Below are 17,753 nucleotides of genomic sequence, written 5' to 3' on the forward strand. Positions count from 1 at the left end.
TTGCTTTTGTTATGTATGCATGTATTTGGTCTATTTGGTCTAAATTGCTTTGACTCAGTTTGTTTTGTCAATAGATAAGTTAGTTACTGTACGTTAGGCACTAGTACATAAACACTTCAGCATACGCATTTCTGGCCTTTTGTAAGACACCATGGCAATGGGTTAATTCACCCTGAGGTTCAGGCTGGAAGCTGGAAGATGAGCCAACAATGTAACCATGACGATTTTGGCCGTTCTTGATGGGTATGCCCAGAAGCGCTCAAACATTGAAAACCTTCAACTTAAGCGTGCACAGATGGTGGAGCCGGTTAACACGTAGCGTGAGTCCTGTGGCCTTTGTGAAATTACGAGACTGCTGCTTTCATGACACGCAGGAGAGCAACAAACGGCCCTTCTGATCGAAACGCGTGAGAGATCCACACATCTTGAGCTGCAGCAGAGGATGTGGTTAATAACCCAGAACTTTTGCTCTGGTGAAAGGAAAAGAGGTGTGTGGTCACATGGTTGAAGCAGAATTTTTACTCCCACTTCTCATTACGTCTGCTTCAGGTAATTTATAGGAGAGAACATTCTCACAAAAATGCAGAAACTGTTTGAAAGTATCAGGCAAACATCGATGTGCTGAACAGAAAGTACGGATGAGGTGTAAAATTTTTCCAAACTTTATTGTAGGGTCTTTGCAGTTCCCTTCAGGAGTTGCTGCTTGGTTAGTTGCTGATTTGTGCCCTACATACTTTTGGTGAGGTGAGGTCGTCAAGTGAGGACAGGCACATGAGACGGCACGTGTCTTTAGGGGTTGCGCTGCTTGTCCAGAAAGTCCTCTGTCCGCTTGTGTAATCAATTTGAAATGGGCCGAAAGCTGAAAATGAAGTCGCTGTTAAGGTGCTTAAGTGTTTAGCTTTTGTTAGGACTGGTATATATATCTATGCTTTGGGGCACTTTATTAATGTCTCCTTATAATTAGCTCAGTAATTGTAGCACACTGGCTGCCAGCTAGCGAAATCGACATAGTGCCACGTTTTATATGGAATTCATTAAGGGCAATAATAATAAGGCCGCAAACATTACTATAATACAGGACGAGCCCTCGAAACTGATAATTACAATAAAAAAATTAATCTATTTCCAGCCACTTGAGTTTCCATTAGTGGGATGCACAGCATTTTAATGTGGTGTTCTGTCTTTAAGGGGTTTAAATACCTTTTTTGTTTTGTGGAAGCATTTCTGTACCAAGCCAGATGAAAGGAAGGGGCAGAATTGAACGGACCGCTACTTTGGTCTTCCGTTTCCGAAAGTCCAAATTAGTAGCCTTTTCACTTTTCGTTCTCTGATGACGAATGGATAGTGATGATAAATTGACAATCACCCATTTGCACCATAAATTCTGAGCGTCCAGTCTTTTATCTAACTACTGTAAAAATTCTGTTAGACACCCCATATAGCAAGATGGTTAACTCGGTTCTGGTTTTAAATGTAGATTAGAGGTTAAACCATAGCGGTTGAGTGAACTTTCCTGGCATGGCCTTGTTTTCAAGATACCCTGAATTAGACCACTTGAGGATGTAAGCAGCCCATGCTTGACTTTCTACATAAGTGTGGGTAGTAAATTTATTGCACTGCCAAATGGTTTATTCAACAAGTGTCTCTTACTAGCGTGATTGCAGCGTTACTGGGATGGGAGCGAAGATCCCTCTGATTTCTAAGAGGCTGTGCGTGTAGCAAACTTATTTTTGTGCAAGATTTTTAGCCATAGCTGTACCGTGCAGGTCATGACAAGAAAAGTTAAATGTTGTAAGACTGGCATTTAAACTGTATACTGACTGTCTGCTGCATAAAGTTACTGGTTACAGGATGGGTGCTTTATGTGCACTCACTGTTTTGCTCTGTGTGCGCGCCTGCACATAAGCACAAGCACACAGCTGTGAGGGAACATGGCCCTGGGAGGTTGTAAGGTGGACCTGAGAGAAGAGACTGACCAGATGACCTGGCAGAGTGGACAACAGATGTGTGTGTCTATGAGAACTGTCAGGTTTGACAGTTCCCCCCCCATCACGTTTCTTTTTGTTTCCTACACTTCAAAACAAGTCAAAGTAATGAGAAATATTAATAAACTACAAATCACATCTAAAGGCAAAATGATTTAAATTCCACTTGTATTTAAGTACTTAGCTGCCGCGATGTTATGCTGAGTTATACTGAGCTTCATTGTTATATTTTTACTATGTGTAAAAAGTTTGACAAAATGTCAGGAAGGTACAGAAGGGACAGAAAACAGGCCAGTGTGGACAAGAGGGAGGTTCGAGAAAGAGCTTCTACCAACAAGTGCAGAAGTGGTGTAGTGGTTAGAGCTGCTGCCTTTGGCTCCAGAGCTTGAAGGTTTCAGTCCCACGTACTGCTGTAGTACCTTCGAGCAGAGTACTTGTCCTGAATTGCTTCGGTAAAATTACCCTGTGTAAATAACCCTAAGTAGGTTGACATTTAAGTTGTTTTTAAGTGTCAGATAAATGTAAATGTGTAAAAAAAAAAAAAATACTCGTAAAAGTGAAATTACACATCTTAAAACTCAGAAGCTGTCCGTCTGAAATCTCTGCCACTTTTTAAAATCATCTCATCTTACACACAGTGCGTGAGTGTAAACTGTGCAGTCTGAATGAATGCAAAATGTACAATATAAAGCTTTATGAACGATTACATGCGCTTGTCTGATAGGGCACTAATAGATGGATGGTGCTGCATGTGGATGCTGGTCCTACATTTACTTTTATTCATTTAGCAGGTGCTTTTCTCCAAAGCATCTACGTGTCACACGTGCGCGTTAGACATCTAGGACTTAGTCACGTTAGTTACCGCTTTTCGTGTTTGAGTGACACGTGCGAGAGATGTGGTCGCACAACATACGGAAATGCACGATGGCTATACTGTGTGACTGTCGCTGGTGCAGTAAAAAATGTGCTTTCACCATTAATAGTAAAGTTACAACTTTTTTAACGGGGTATTATAAGGGCGATATTTTAATAGTGATTTTATTGGATCTCTTTCGCTGAGTCCCGTGTACCTTTTCCATTAACCCCACGCACAACATATTCACCAGCCACGAGCAGACTAAATATTGAAAAGGACACAGAGTCGGCATCCAAAAATTTATTTCTCTGAAATCATACATGCATAAATGGTAGCAGGTGCTCTTTGTCTCGGTGATTCGTCTCAGCAGACGCTTTCCCCCTTTTGTGCACCGTTCCCTAGTCTGTGTTTCAGGCCAGAAGCACTTGAATGTTCGCCAGACACCTTGTCTGCTTTGTCCTTTGGGCTTATGCTAGTACGTACGTGTGTGCGCGTGTGGGGGGGAACATGGGAATTAGGCGTACTCGTTTGTTATAATATAAACAATATAGTACACGATAAAGCTGTACCCGTCCCTCTCTGGGGATGCACCGCACATTTACAGCGATGGAGTAAAATTCTTCCACTTTAGGTCGCAGACGGATCGAAGGTCTGCTGAAGGTTCAGGTATGAAATGTGCGTCGGCTGTTTTACCCGATTGATCCGTGTCGAAATGAAGAAAACCGAGAAAACGAGAAGTGGGGGACGTCTCGAAAGGAGAGGAAAAGTAACTCTGATTTACAGCAAAATCCAAAGCGTGAAAACTCATTTTCCGACAGCGTGGGAAAATATTTGAAAAAGTGTGTCGACGAGTATGAAGAGCACCTCGGGCGGAACTCTCCCGGACGCCCGTCCACGTGTCCACGTTTCCCCATCTCCCGCACGGCGCGGGGCCGACCGCTCGCGCTCGGCTCTAGTGTCTGAGTGGGGGGCCGAAGGCGGAGTTTGAGAGGAAGGGTAACCGCACAGTAAGAAGTGTTTACCTCACAGACTGATTCAGAGGAAATGAATCAATGTGTGGCCCGTGGTCGTGGGGGGCTGGGGGGCTGGGGGGGGGGAGACGGGACCTGCACAATATCATTGTCAAAGTTCCCACTTGTTCTCAGACATGTTTTCTCGAAAACCTCAAGTCATCAGTCCCACCGCAGCGAATGGGTTCCTCCTCGAGGCGACCTTCCCCGGTCACGCTGACGCCGAATCCGCGAGAAGCTCCTCGGCCACTTCTCCTTACCGCGCGGTGTGACGCGCGAATGGGAATCGGTTCACCTGGACTGATCGGAGGCCTCCGTGAGCGGCGTTACTACGGAAGGAGCCGAGATTCGAACCGGTGTCCTTCGAGGGCAGCAGGTTGTCTCTAACTACTCCGTCGGCAGATCGCCCTCGTCAGGCCGCTGGGATTCGGCAGCGATGAGTACGAAACACCCATACCGTGTCCACCAGGTTTTACCGCAGCGTGCTGAAATCACGATGGACGTTGTGCTACGGCTGGCGCTGCTTCCTCTGGACTGTCTGCTCCCAAGTTCAGATCCCACCTCCCGCTGTAGTGCCCTAACCCTCAACTGATGCAGTAAAAAATGAGAGAACTGTGCAAACGGGTAAAGCAGTGTAAGTAGCTTCACGTGGTAAGTTGCTTTGCAGGAAAGCAACGAATGAACGAACGAACGAATGGCTACAGGGAACCGGTCTGGTACGTCGGACCTCGGTGCATTTGATCGAGTCCGGTTTCTGCACGGTTCGCTCGGCGATCGCTGTCATTCCGACCCGGAGTCGCAGCGCCTTCGGTGTCGTCCTGCCCCGCTCTTCCGTACGGTGTCGTTTCTCCAAGGGACCGGGAGCGAGCGCTATTCAGGAAAGAGCTGCGCGGCGCTCGGAACCTTTGGTCTTTCCACCACTAGGGGACACTAGTCCGCCAGGCAAGCGCCAGCGAGGTTACCCCGTCGGTCCCGGTCGGTGGGCGAGGAGACGTCGGGGAGGCTGGCTGCCGGAGCCCTAGCTGCCCAGGGAGTGCCACCGCACCGCACCGAAGAAGGGGTGACACTTGATGTCGCTCACGCCGCCGCCTCCGGAGCCCAGCCGGTGTCCCGCGTCAAACTGCAGGAGCTGCAGGACGACATAGGAGAGACGGGGCCGTGCGTCACACGCGAAGAGACCCCGAGAAGAGAGGGCGGGCGGCGGGCCGAGGCTTGTGGGCGCACGGGTGCGGGGATGACGTTCCTGTTCGGCGTGTCCGAGGAGAGGAAGGAGCACGGTCTCCCTCGACCGCTGACAGGCCTCAGCTGGCTGCGATGCCGCTGCGATGGGCTGCTTTAGGGGCACGGAACCTTCCGGAAACCCGCGTCGCGCCGGGGCCCATTTTGTAATTAGAGGGACCCGGGGGATAAGCTGGGAGAATCGAAATTTTGGGCCGCCAAGTTTTGCTACTAAAATTGAAAAACAAATTCTGATCTCGGGAAAACGATGGTTTAAAAAAAAAAAATAAAAATCTTGCCGAATAACGAAAAAAACCGTTTTACTGGAAAACTGAAGATCCGCTGCCTTGTATATCGTGTAAATTCTACACGGCTCTTTGAAACGTGGCTCTGCGGGTGACATTTTCCATGACAGGAGCGGTCAGCCCACGCAGTCAATAGTACCGAAGCGCAATGCTGAGAATTGGGTTCGTTTTCAGTCATTGAAGTATAAATCTGTTTTCCGCACCAGTATAATGTTTCAGTGTGTTAATATAAATCATTAAATGAAAATAAGAAATTAAAATGTTATTTTTTGCTTCTTCGTGATCTGAATGTTTCTATACGTGAAATAAAAATGACTTCTGTCGTCGTGTGTGCGGTAGAAAGGTGGAAGTAGAGCAGGCGCAAAAATAAGCGAAGCCCAAGCTGCACCGGTGAAACCAGGTAGGCAAGTAGAATGAGGAGTGTAAATCATAACTATTTCTATTTATTCATTTAGCTGATGCTTTTTCCCCCAAAAAGCACTTATAACATTAAGCTACCTACAACTGTTTAGCCATTTACACCCCTGGGTAGTTTTTACTGCAGTCATTTAGGGTAAGTACCTTGCTTAAGGGTACTCCAGCCGGAGGCGAGGCTCGAATCTGTGACCCGTGGGTCCGAAAGCAGCGGCTCGAACCACCGTGCTACCGGCTGCCAAAGTCGTCGATGCATTTTATAAGTTTATTTAAATATTTTACACAAAAATAATGACTAAGAAGGTGCCGGACGTGTTCGCGCTCTCACCTCGCTGAGCAGAGAGGCGGCCGCGGTGCTCAGGTGATCCGGGATGAGCAGCTGGGTGTGGGAGAGGATCCCGGTGGGGTGGCACTGGCGGAGGGGCTTCGCGGGAGGCGTCGGTCGGACGAGTACGGGGGAGAGGAAAATGTCGAGCGTAAAATGACGTGACGCCTGAAAGGAAGCGCACCGAGTGCGAGAAGGGTGTTATTTACCATGCCGCTGAGGAGCTCGTAGAGAAGGGCCCCCAGGCTCCACCAGTCGCAGGCCTCCGTGATCTCGGCCACCCCTCCGATTTCTGCCAGACGGAAGAGAGCAGACAGGAGGTTACAGGCGAGTCCCAGCACCCGCGCGCTGCGTTCACACGGAGGGGAGGACACTTCGTCCCGCCGGCGTGGACCCAACGTTCTGAGTGAATGTCGGACATCCCAGCGCTGCCGAATTCCGAACGTCAGACGTTTTCTAGCAGGACAGCGTAGCACGGATAGTTCACGTACACTGAGCTCTAAGCAAGATTCCTGCAAGTTTGGCAGTGTGTGTGTGTGTGTGTGCGCGTGTGTCCTAGGTGAGACACGGGTGTCGCACCGGCGAGGTACAGTCGCATTCCTCTGCTGAAAAGCGGTCCCACCTCAATGTCCGCACCCGATTATACAGACGTACTTACAACCTGATCTGAGCGGAGCAATTTAGGGTAAGTACCTCGCTGGAGGTGGGATTCAAACCTGTGACCTTCAGAATCCCACCCACCCTAGTCGTCAGCAAGTGTATTCCCGCACGCCGTATGGAGCTCCAACTCCTACGTGCTCCAGCATCCGCGTGGAGAACAACTCAAAGAAGCCGCGTCGACAGGTGGAGCAGCCTTTCCGGCGTCGTTGCTCTCCGCGGCACTGGATGCCGACGGGCCACTCGTTTCACTCAACAAGTAAGAGCAAGTAAGAAATGGGTTCGACGTGGACGGCAGGAAACGGCGGATTGGGACGCTTAACGGAACATTTACTTTCACTTTTACGTTAAACTTTACTATTAACCGTTTCATTAGCGCTTTTCTCCAAAGCAACGTTCATCTCGGAAAACAATACAACAGAACAGCGCGTTACACCAGACAGCGTCTCGCTTACCATAGTATAAAGCGGTGTACGTAACACCAGCAGCCCCATGTATTGGTGACCGCGGTATTTCCCCCTCTGGCTGTCACTGTCACTCGCCTACACAATGTAACGCATCAAAAACAAGTTATTTAAATATCAAATGAAGTTACGGATTAAATGTTTTGCTTTTTCACATTATGTGTGACGTGTCTTGCCAAAACGGAAGACTGCTGGTAATACAGTACAGCACAGTACGGTGCAGTACTCCGAGTAGCGCTCGGCCACATAACGTTCATTGGGCCCAAGAAAAAAGCCACAGGTCCCAGCCATTGGGGAAGTTGTGAGAAACACTACGCTACGTGCACCCTCATCTCCAGGCCCCTCGCGCTGAGGGGCGCTCCGACACACCGTCACGTTGTCGCGTGACGCGGTGGAGAAATCCCCTCCCAACCACAGACACCGTGCGGGAACCGCACGGCTGTCGATACTGGCAAGGTGCGAAAAACACACCCTCGCCGGAGACGCGCCGTCCGCACGGCATGCGGAAGTCATGAACTCTGAGTACGGTAATCGTGAGTACGGTTCCTCCCTACAGCGGCCTGGCCCAGACCGGAGCTGTGACGCAGTTTCCTCCGATGCCGATACGTTTACCTGGAGCGCAGTACATGTTCTCCATCGCTTTGGCGCTGATCTCCAGCTGAACATCACTCCACTGGCCAAAGTAGGTCAGGCAGACGTTTCCTGTGCACAAAGACACGCCCTTCACTTACGTCCCAGAGATAAATCCCACACGTGATCCCCAGACACTCAACTAACGGGCATAGTCTCCATTTTCCCATAATTCTCTGCTAGCGGAACCATACAATGCAGTGACTATGGAACGGGGTAACGGCAGCTTGTGGGGGTGCTAGGGACTGACCGTTGCTGTCAAGTAGGATGTTCTTTGGGTTAAGATCCCGGCACAAGATGCCCTGCTGGTGCAGGCTCTCCAGGGCCAGCACGATGTGGGCTCCCCACAGTCGAACCTCGGCTTCCGGGAGACCCCGGCAGCCCTGCTCGCTCTTTTCCTTGGGCCGCCGCGCCGGGATCCGAGGAAGCAAGCACCACCCGTCCACCTCAATGGGCTGCTCTGCCTCCAGCCCATCTGGTTCTGCCTTCCTACTTGACATGTGAGCAGCTGCAGGGGGTGTTGGATGCGGATCCCACGGTTGCCCCCCTGTTGATCTGGCTTCGGCCGCATCTCTCTTCAGAGGGCTTAGCAGCTCCCAACCGTCATCCGCCTCTTCTCCTCGATGCCTCTCACCGAGGTCCTTTGGTTCCGGGGTATCCAAGGAGACGCTTGTCGGGATATCTGTGCCACGGCTATGAGAACCAGAGGAGGGCTGGGTATTTCCTGAGAACGTGTTTGCTGTTTGCACCGCAGGAACAGCTTCCTCAACGCAAGAAAGTGCATCTGTCCTTATGGCTTCTACAGTCTTTTTAGTTTCCGCAGCTGTTGGCCTACAAGTCGACCCGGATCCAGGCGACCCGTGCGAGCTGAGAACACCCGTTGCATGTACGGGGTTTCTGTTTGGGTCACAGACCAAGCGAGGACCTTCGGGGCTTCGAGCAGTCTCTGCTGCCGCACCACGCCTGCCCTGGATTTGCTTGCGTACATCTAGCTCCAGAGTAGGTGTATCAATGCCCTGACTCTTAGCGTCCACTGGTGAAGTTGGCTCACCTTTGGAAGGCTGAAGAACCCATGGAGCCGCTGCGGAGGACTTGGCCACGTGAGGTATTCCATAGGCTCCTGCCACCTCTCGGCCTACGTCGTTCCACGCGCGAGTGTCGCTTGGATTTGGGCTCTTGAAGCAACTTGTGTCGTTGACATGGAAATCTGGGCTGGACTCAATTGTCTGCACATGCTTCTTCAGAGGATCCCAGGTCCTGCTGGGAGCCTCATCGAGCCCTCCTGTGAAGCGGCCATGTGGTGGCACAGTACACGTTACCTGAGTGTGCGATAGCCGTTGCACCGTGATGTGCGCTGATCCAGCCCCCAATGCGGCATCCCGTTCTGGCGGCCCGGACGCCCGATTTGGCTCCGGCGGATCGTCCGAGTGTCCGGCCCTAGCGCTGTACAAACAGCCTGTCTCCTCACAGTAGGAGTGTGTCCGGCAGCTCTCCAGTTGTCTCTGCACCTCCTCCCAGGAGGCGAGAGATTCGGTGTCCCCTGGCTCCGGGTCCTGGTGAGCGCTGCCCTCTGAAGCCAGCCAAACTACAGTCTTGCTGCTCTGCTGGTCGTCCAGGCTCATGGCGGGGGTGGTGTAGCTGTTCCTGAGGTGGATCTTGCAGTTGGCGGGGCTACAGCACTCAGGGTGTTCCTTCAACTTCTCATTCCTCAACTTACGCAGCTTTGAGAAGAGCCTCCCTCCTTCCAGCAAGAGAACAACAAACATGTTAGCTGTACTTGCAAATTTGAAAGGGACAGCTGAAAAGCAGCTTGTTTGGCCTGAAGACCTTAGCTCCACCGTCCTGCCTAGATAAAAGCAGCCCTCACAGGACAGAGACGTTATAATGAGCTACGAACTGACTTGTGGTAACGAGCAGATCATCTCGAGCATTTCCGAAATTTGCCGTGAGCCGAAATGGCCACGACGGACCGATAACTGGTGTGGGGCGTGATCCGATACATGGGTCTCACCTTGAACGTAGCCCAGGTGGAGGTAGACGGCATCCTCGCTGACATAGTAGCGGAGCAGCTTCACCATGAAGGGCACACCCTGGGGGATGATGGTGGGCTGCTCGCGACTCTCCCCGCTTGACTTGGGTAGGCTCTGTGGGGCGGGGAGCAGTCCTCGCTAAGGCTTCGGTGCACAAGACGGCAGATTCTAAGGCAAACGTCTCTCTACGAGCCTCTCAGTAGGTGACCTAATTCCATGACTTGTTCAACATGGAGTCGAGAGGTGTGTTCGAGTGAAAGCAGAATATATGGTGATAAATGGGGCGGCAGGTGGCATAGCGGTTGGTGCTGCACCTTGTGCTTTGGTTTGAATCCCAGCCCTGAGCCAGGATTGTACCCTGAAGTGATACGGCAACGCTAACCCAAGGTAGCTACCTGTATAAATGGGTAGATTATTGTAAATTGCTTTGGAAAAAAACTGAAGAAATACAGGTAACACACGTTGACTGAAACCTCTCGACCCGTGCAGGGTTGCGGGGAGCCGGAGCCTAACCCGGCAACTCAGGGCGTAAGGCTATAGAGGGGGAGGGGACACACCCAGGACGGGACGCCAGTCCGTCGCAAGGCACCCCAAGCGGGACTCGAACCCCGGACCCACCAGCGAGGGGGACCCAGCCAAATCCACTGCGCCACCACGCCCCCTAAAGGTAGACCAGGCTTCAAAGAATTTTTTAAGAACTAATACTGATAAGTTTAACGTGTGCGATACACGCTGACCTTGCTGAAGGGGCGTTAGAGGTCAGTCAGGGTATAACCCGCATTGTCCTCAGTCTCCAGTATTGGTGCATTTAACGTTTTGACCAAGACGAGGCCCCAGCCCAGCTGTTCCAAATCTCTGAGTCATTTTTCATAAAGATGTTTCTCAGAACACTGCGTGAACATTCTGCCCCAAAGTTCTGTAGCGGGGAATCAAGGAGAAGAGCTGAGCTTTCAGCTGGATCGATGGGCTCTGAGGAATGGCCCGAGGCCCAAGTGCCTCCGCATTAAGCGGGGGGGGGGGGTTGTGTGTGTGTATCCCTGACCCTGTCTCCTAGCACCGGCGTGCTCCGGTTTGCTGTCGGCGGCTCGTCTCCGTCGGCCCCTGGCCGGCTCTGCCCTGCGGTCCGGCGGCAGAGCTCCAGGGTCAGCGCCCACTCACCTTCACGATGAACGTCTCTTCGGCGGTGAGGCTTTGAACAGCCAGGACCTAGGGCACGGGGGCACCAAGAGTCATTCTACGAACACGCACGATTTGACGTGAAGCAAACCTTCATAAAATCAACGAGAAGCAGTCAGAGGTGTGCAAAACATGGCAATTCAGTCATAACTGAGCGGCCGCGCCGTGGTATACGACACGGGTCTGGGAGACTCGGTTAATCTTTCTCGCCAATTAAATAATAAAAGTCAGTACGGAAGGAGCATTTTACAGCAGAGGCTTAAAAAAAATCCCAAGATCGCAGCGCAGGATTGCAGGTCAAGCGAGAGCGGCACCACGTGACGCTCCGTGACACAATGAGAGCCATTCCCAGCTTCCTCTTTCCACGGGCCGCTCCCTACGGCCAGGTGTTTCCTCTGCGGCTTCTTGCGTTTACTCAGGAACAGGAGCGGAGGGGAAGCTCAGAAAATGCAGAACTGCCCCGCGTTCGCCGTTTTCGGGTTTGTCGGACAATGTGTCGAAAAAGCAATAACTGCTCGCTCCGAGCGGAAGTTAGAGCTCAGGCTGTAGTTGGACTGCCACAAAACCGAAAAAAGCAGCGATGAGGAAGAACAAGAGGACTGTTGTTCCTGCGACCTCGGCGCGTGACCCGAGGACTGTGTGATTTTTAATCTCGTCGCGGTTGCCCGAAACGGGCCGTGAGCGCGAACGACGCCGGCCTCCTTACCTTATCGACGACCCCGACCACTTTGCACGTCTTCAGGTCCTCCACCGGCATGCTGAGGTTCCTGATGGGCCGAAACCTCAGGCTGCTGTAGCCCTGCCGAGAGAGGTCGCGGGGGGTCACGCGTCATCCACGAAGAGCGCCTCCGAAACGCTCGCCGCGTTCGTTTATTAATGCTGCCGCGCTCGAGCCCGGGGCAGGGCAGCCGCGCAGAAACTATTCCGTTCTTCCTGTTGACGAGTTTCAGCTCATCCCTTCTCTGGCTCTTGCGCGGCAGTCAGTGACTCAGGGTCAGCAAGGGAAGATGACGTAGGAAGCGTTGCCGTAATGCCTGGATTTGAGCGTGTACTGGCGAGGCACGTTAGCGTCCCGTGTACGAGTCTGGCGTGAGCCGAGTCGCTTTGTATGCCAGTGTAGGGTTTATGGAGCATAGCTTTATCTTTAATCTCACCTGGAGCAACATTCAGATCATAACTTTGTTGTTAAATATGGACAATATTTCTGTTCATTTCTGTTGTTCTTCATTCAAATATACTCTGTATTACGCAACAGCTCACAAGATTTGTCTTGTTATGAAACCGGTCTTCCCGGTTGTAGATGGTGGGTGGAGCCAGGGTGTGGGGGTGGGGCTAAAGCCAGGGTGTGGGGGCGGGGCTAAAGCGCACTGCCCGCCTCCTTCCAAATCAAGGTGATGGCAACCAGCTGACCGCAGGTCGGTCGAGATGGATATTTAAGGCAGTTGGCCTGACAACTTGAGCAGTTTGGGGGAAGAGAGGTGAGGGGCCTGGAGAACTTTCCGTATTCGGCCACGTGTTTTTTTTCCGTTTTTACGTCTCGGTCGGTTTTTGCCCGTGTTCTGCCTTAAAGAGGTTGCATCCTCATTTCGGATTGCCATCGTTACTGAAAGGGAACACTTACTCTCCTTCACCTCTGTCCCACCCGTGTGTCCAAGTGTGCATACAGCCTATTTACTGTGATTTACCCATTCGTACAGTTTGGAAATAGTGCAATGAGTACAATTACCCTGCTCCAGGGCACTACAGTCATTAGCAGGGATTCGAACCTGCATCCTTCAGTTATAAGCTTTAAACAGTGACATCAGACAAACTGACTGTACTTTGAAAATCACGTGCGGGGATCTGTCAGTCTGACTGCGTATCATAATAATGTTCGCATAACCATCTGGTTTTATTAATAATCAGGCCCTGCAGTCGGTCTCCTACCCCAGACAGAGTGGTCCCGATTCCCAGGCTGCCCTGCAGGTGAGAGTTGAAGATTTCCTCTGCGCGCTTCAGGTACTGAGTGGTCTTCCGCTTCACTGCCTCTCGTCTCTCCTTGTTTGGGTCCACTGCAAAGGGGGCGGTGCAAAGGATTCTGGGTAACTGTCTCCGTGGTAGCGTTAACGCAGAAATGCCCACCACCCGGCGTGCTCACGTTTTACAGCGGAACATAAATCTGGAGCTAAGAACACAGTGGGCTCAAAGCATGGTACAGGCAGAAAGGCACAGTTGTGCCTTCACTTTCTCGATTAGCCCTTTTCTCCTTCGAAGAGCAGCTCTTTTCAACAGGTGTAACCCACGCAGGTGTCCCGACAGCACTGTTTCAGTGCTCACCGCTGGTCCTTTTCCTCCAGGCTTCTCCAGCGCTCTGCAGCACTACCTTCTTCTAGTCCATTTAAGGACATCGCTGATTGAGACCAATGCCGAGGCGCAACGAAGGTTTCCGCGTGACGTGCACGTGCACGTGCAGGAGCACAGGGCCCACGAGTGCTGCTCCGCGGCGAGTCGAAAGGTTGCTCATGCTTACCTTGTATGCCGTTGAGCAGCAGGTCAACCCCGTTCTTGTAGTAGTTGAAGGCCGCCTCGTAATCCTCGCTGACCTCCCGGTCCAGCGCCATGCGGATCTGCTTTGCGGCGTCCACCAGGTAGTCCCTCTTGGCCATCTCTGGCCGGGGTCCGACTCCAAGCGCTCTGGAGAGCTCCGGCAGCTGGGCCAAACCAGGCCAGGGGGCGGTGCGCGCTGCGTGTCCTCTAGACAGAGCCACATGTCCCCGCCGGACTCATGCCACCAGACCCGGACCGGGTGCCTCGTTCACGTCTCCTCCCGTGGGCAAGGACCGTTCCTCGGCGGAGTCCTCAACCTGTCAAAACAACAGGTCACTCGGAGAAGAGCGCGCCACGTTTTCCGTCGTTCCAAAGTCCCGCATGACAGATAGTATCGTGGACAGAAAAGAAAAAGGAAACGTGCCGCTGCGGAAAGATGCGACGCCCGGCAGCACGCACCTTGCGCTGTCCGGTCCCGCACGTACGCTTATCACCGTGCGGCAGTTAATCTCGACTCAACTCCCGGTTGAGATCTTTCCCGACTTTACGCGTGTCGCGTTCCTCGAGCGCAGCAGAAGTCCCGTAAGAGACGGGGGAAAGTCCACCGCAGTCGATGATCGGAGTAGGCGCTGCAAAAGCTGAGCAAAGGTACATCCAGCGAAGGAGCTACTGCAGATGTACATGCAGTGGTGTTCGTGGGTGTTGGGAAAGGTACAGAGGTACAGGAGAAGACTCCTTCTGTCTGCTGTATTCCTTTGCTTCGGGAAGACTTGGACTTATACTCTCAGCGGACAGGAATAAATGGACACGTGCGTACTGCGAGTCGAGCGCTCCTGCGAGTGACTTTCGTTCTTTCGCACCGAGTGGATTCCAGCAACGTGACGCCTACAGCAGGGGGCGCAGTGGTTAGAGCTGACTCCCTGCCCTCGCAGAACTCGAGCTTGAATCCCAGCTCCTGCCGTAGTACCCTTGAGCAAGGTACTGACCCTGAACCGATACAGTAAATATTTACCCTGCGGCGAGTCGCTTCACTAAGCATCTGTCACGCGGAACACAGGGAGCCGGGACGGCCGAACCCAAGCGCAGCGTTGTGCGTCTGAAGTTGAGGGAAGAGGCAAGTTCTCAAAACCAGGGACAGGCGAAGGGTCGGAGAACGAAGCGAGGAGTCAAAAAACCAGAGATCGTGAATAGAGTAAGAGTGTGTATAGTAACGCGAGGAAGGGCGGTTGTCCCAAACGAGATTCCGCAACTGTACGGGAGCTGAAGAGGGTCTTTATAGGGTGAGCGATTACTCATGAGCTAGTGCGGAGTCAGGTGTTGTCGCTTGTGTTGTGGGCGTGGACGTGACAGCATCACTAAATGAAGAAACCAAATATTAAAAAGCAGAATTTGGTGTGTATATATTCCGAATTAAAAACCCATGTTATGGACCAGCATACTAATCAGAGAGCTTATGCATCATTTGCGTTCAGCTCATGCCGTTGAAACATATAGTTATTGTAAATAATTGTGCTGGATGCATTCTGACTGACACCGTGGGCTTCGCTGGCACTGTCTGCCTCTGCTGCTGCTGCTGCTGCTGCATAAATATTATATGACACCAAGGAAAAATGAAACCACCGTGAGTACTCCCACACCAGTCATGGCACGCTTTCCCGCAGCTGGGATTTGAAAATCAGATCGGAGTAAAATTTTCTTCCCTTCGTCTGCGCTATCCATCTCCTCCTATTAGCGTTTTCTTTCGGATCGCTGACCCACACCTACAACTACGGGATCTCGGGGGGCTCGTCAACACGTCAAAGAAGCAGCATCCGGCAGCTTCGTGCCTATAAGAGAGGCATCGAAACTGGTAAAAATAAGAAGTTCACAAGTGTCCAAGGTTGGCGTCCGTGTCTCCGTGGCTCCCCGGCATCTCTGCAGGAGCGCGACCCGTAGCAAAGTGCTTCGCTGGTGTCCGAACAGCGAAAGCCCAAGAGCGCAGGATGCTGTACGAGACAGAAAAGATCTCCATGTGACACAGGGAGGGGGTGAATGTCTATCACTCCATCACCAGGTTGGCATTTCAAAGACCCGTGTCGTTGCTGCCATTCATGCTCCGTATCCACCCAAGAAGTGAGTCGGGACACATCTGGGTTCAGCTGATGGGCTACGGCTGGAGTACAGAGAAGGGCCATTACCCTGGGGTTAAACCTCACACATAAGCACCATTTCCCATGTGGGCTTCAGCATCGCTCGGTGCGTCGGAATTAGCGAGATCATGTGTGCGAAACAAGATACGCATCTTCGCTGAATGTGAATTCGCTCCTGATGTAAGACGGACCCCCCTCCCCCCCCCCCGCTGCTTCTGAAACTGCATCCATGACATCGCTGTTCTAACCACCCCCCACCCCGCCCCGCCCACCTAGTTGAGAGGGAACTGAAGGATGACAGAGGTCGCGGCAGAGTAAAAGCGCACCATACCTGGTCTGCTTCCTGCATGTCCCGCACTCTCAGCCTCAGCATCACCCTGCCCACACGGCCTGCTCAGCAGCACATCACAGAAAGAGGAACGGGCTCAGCGCAGGGGCTTATTGGCTGCAAATGATGTCACCGCCCCCGCCATTAGTCACACAACCTGGGATTGCCCCTCCCATTTTAAAGCCCTTAAAGAGACAGAGCACCTTTCTGAATCTCGGCCCCAGTTCTGCGTTTAATCAGCTGCAGGTTCTGCAATTTATTTCTTCAATAGTACTAGATAGTACTGTATTTCTGTTCCAGTGTACATGGCACGAAGCACAGAGTGTAAATGTGTATGAAAGGAAGGGCGTGAGTTAGGACTGGTTTCGAATCCTGTTTTTCCACAGAATTTGATTCAGGTACACTGTCCAGCGCGAGACATTTCGGCAGTCAGACCAGGGTTTGTCCCACAGTACCAGGCGGAGACACCCTCTGCTCGGCAAACAAAGAATCAGGCACTGAGAAGTACCCTGCGAAAAATGGGGCCCACCCCCCAGACTATAATGGATGGCTGTGCAGTGACTCTGTGTGTGTGTGTGTGTGTGTGTGTGTGTGTGTGCAGAAGGCATCTGATCATGAAAGCCCATTAGCACGGAAGGCAGAACTGAAACTTAACACCATGCACAAGTTGAGTATCATTTGGCAAGTGCATTTCACAAGGGACGTTTCTAATACGACCGAAATAGTTCTTTCACCAGATGATTATGCTTGCTTTTCATGTCATTTATACGACGTAGGAAGAGTATTCAAATCTTCCCGTATTAGGAAATTATGGTTGTTCAGTTGCAAGGATCCACTCGTGATAAATGGGTTTCACCGGGAGCGGCAGCGGGTTTGGCCGGGTCCTGCTCTGCGGCGGGTCTGGGGTTCGAGTCCTGCTTGGGGTGCCTTGCGGTGGACTGGCGTCCCATCCGGGGTGTGTCCCTTCCCCCTCCAGCCTTGCATCCTGTGTTGCCGGGTCAGGTTTCGGTTTACTGGGGCAAGCGGTTGTGAACATCGTGTGTGTTTAAATGCCATATTTTCCGCATTCAACTCAGCACTTAAAGGCACGTAGCAGCACTTATTGATGGAACCGTGGTGCCAGTAAATGTTGCTCTCCTCAAACTGCCGAAAGGCAATGCCGGAGGAGTAGAATATCTCCTCCATGTTAGAACGGGTTGATAGCAGAGGAGGCCTACAGGACCCTACACACGATGGAGGTGTTGTCCACTGATAGCGTGATCGAACCAGTTGCCCACATCTGTTTGATCTCAAAGGCACCCGTGCCTGTCTTTGCAGGTGCACGCTGCCTCGAGATTCGTCTGTGGTATACATTAACCACAGCCCACTTTCGTCTGCTGCAAACGTCTCACTGGGGGGAGTAAACGGAAGAGAATCTGAGGCTAACCACCCAGAACTGACAGGCCAAAATGTTCATGTTCATGTTGAGTTTGCAGGTGCTTGCCTAGCTTTCGCACTGGTTATGAAAGTTAAGACCAGTTTCAGGTAGTCGGCGTAAAGCTGCAGACCGGTCGCGATCGTGCCGGTCTCCTGGAAGTTCCAGCAAGTAGGTTCAGAACCTGGAAGGAGAGCTTGGAACCTTTCCCCACACCTCCCCTATGTATAACTGGTGTTCACATGTACACGCAACTTCAGGAACCTGGAAGGGAAGAACTGAAGCA

The 17,753-nt window shown here is 51.9% G+C and overlaps 1 protein-coding gene across 4 annotated transcripts; it reads right to left on the bottom strand.

Moving 5' to 3' along the window:
* Positions 1-2,653: 2,653 nt before the first annotated feature.
* On the bottom strand, positions 2,654-16,148 carry rps6kl1 (ribosomal protein S6 kinase-like 1). 4 transcript variants are annotated; one of them, XM_018746128.2, is made up of 11 exons: positions 16,057-16,148; positions 13,580-13,913; positions 12,997-13,121; positions 11,777-11,869; positions 11,053-11,100; positions 9,876-10,008; positions 8,115-9,605; positions 7,847-7,936; positions 6,323-6,405; positions 6,117-6,212; positions 2,654-4,980 (listed from the first exon to the last, which is right to left on the bottom strand). In XM_018746128.2, exons 2-11 carry the CDS (start codon positions 13,713-13,715, stop codon positions 4,870-4,872), a joined length of 2,406 nt encoding a protein of 801 aa, XP_018601644.2. In that variant the 5' UTR covers positions 13,716-13,913; positions 16,057-16,148; the 3' UTR covers positions 2,654-4,869. The 4 variants fall into 4 exon arrangements, with proteins under 4 accessions (XP_018601644.2, XP_029114497.1, XP_029114498.1 ...); XM_029258664.1 differs by lacking the exon at positions 16,057-16,148 and adding an exon at positions 15,357-15,369; XM_029258665.1 differs by lacking the exon at positions 11,053-11,100.
* Positions 16,149-17,753: the final 1,605 nt, after the last annotated feature.

This window comes from Scleropages formosus, chromosome 15 (assembly GCF_900964775.1).
Source record: "Scleropages formosus chromosome 15, fSclFor1.1, whole genome shotgun sequence".
NCBI classification, from domain to species: Eukaryota; Metazoa; Chordata; class Actinopteri; order Osteoglossiformes; family Osteoglossidae; genus Scleropages; species Scleropages formosus.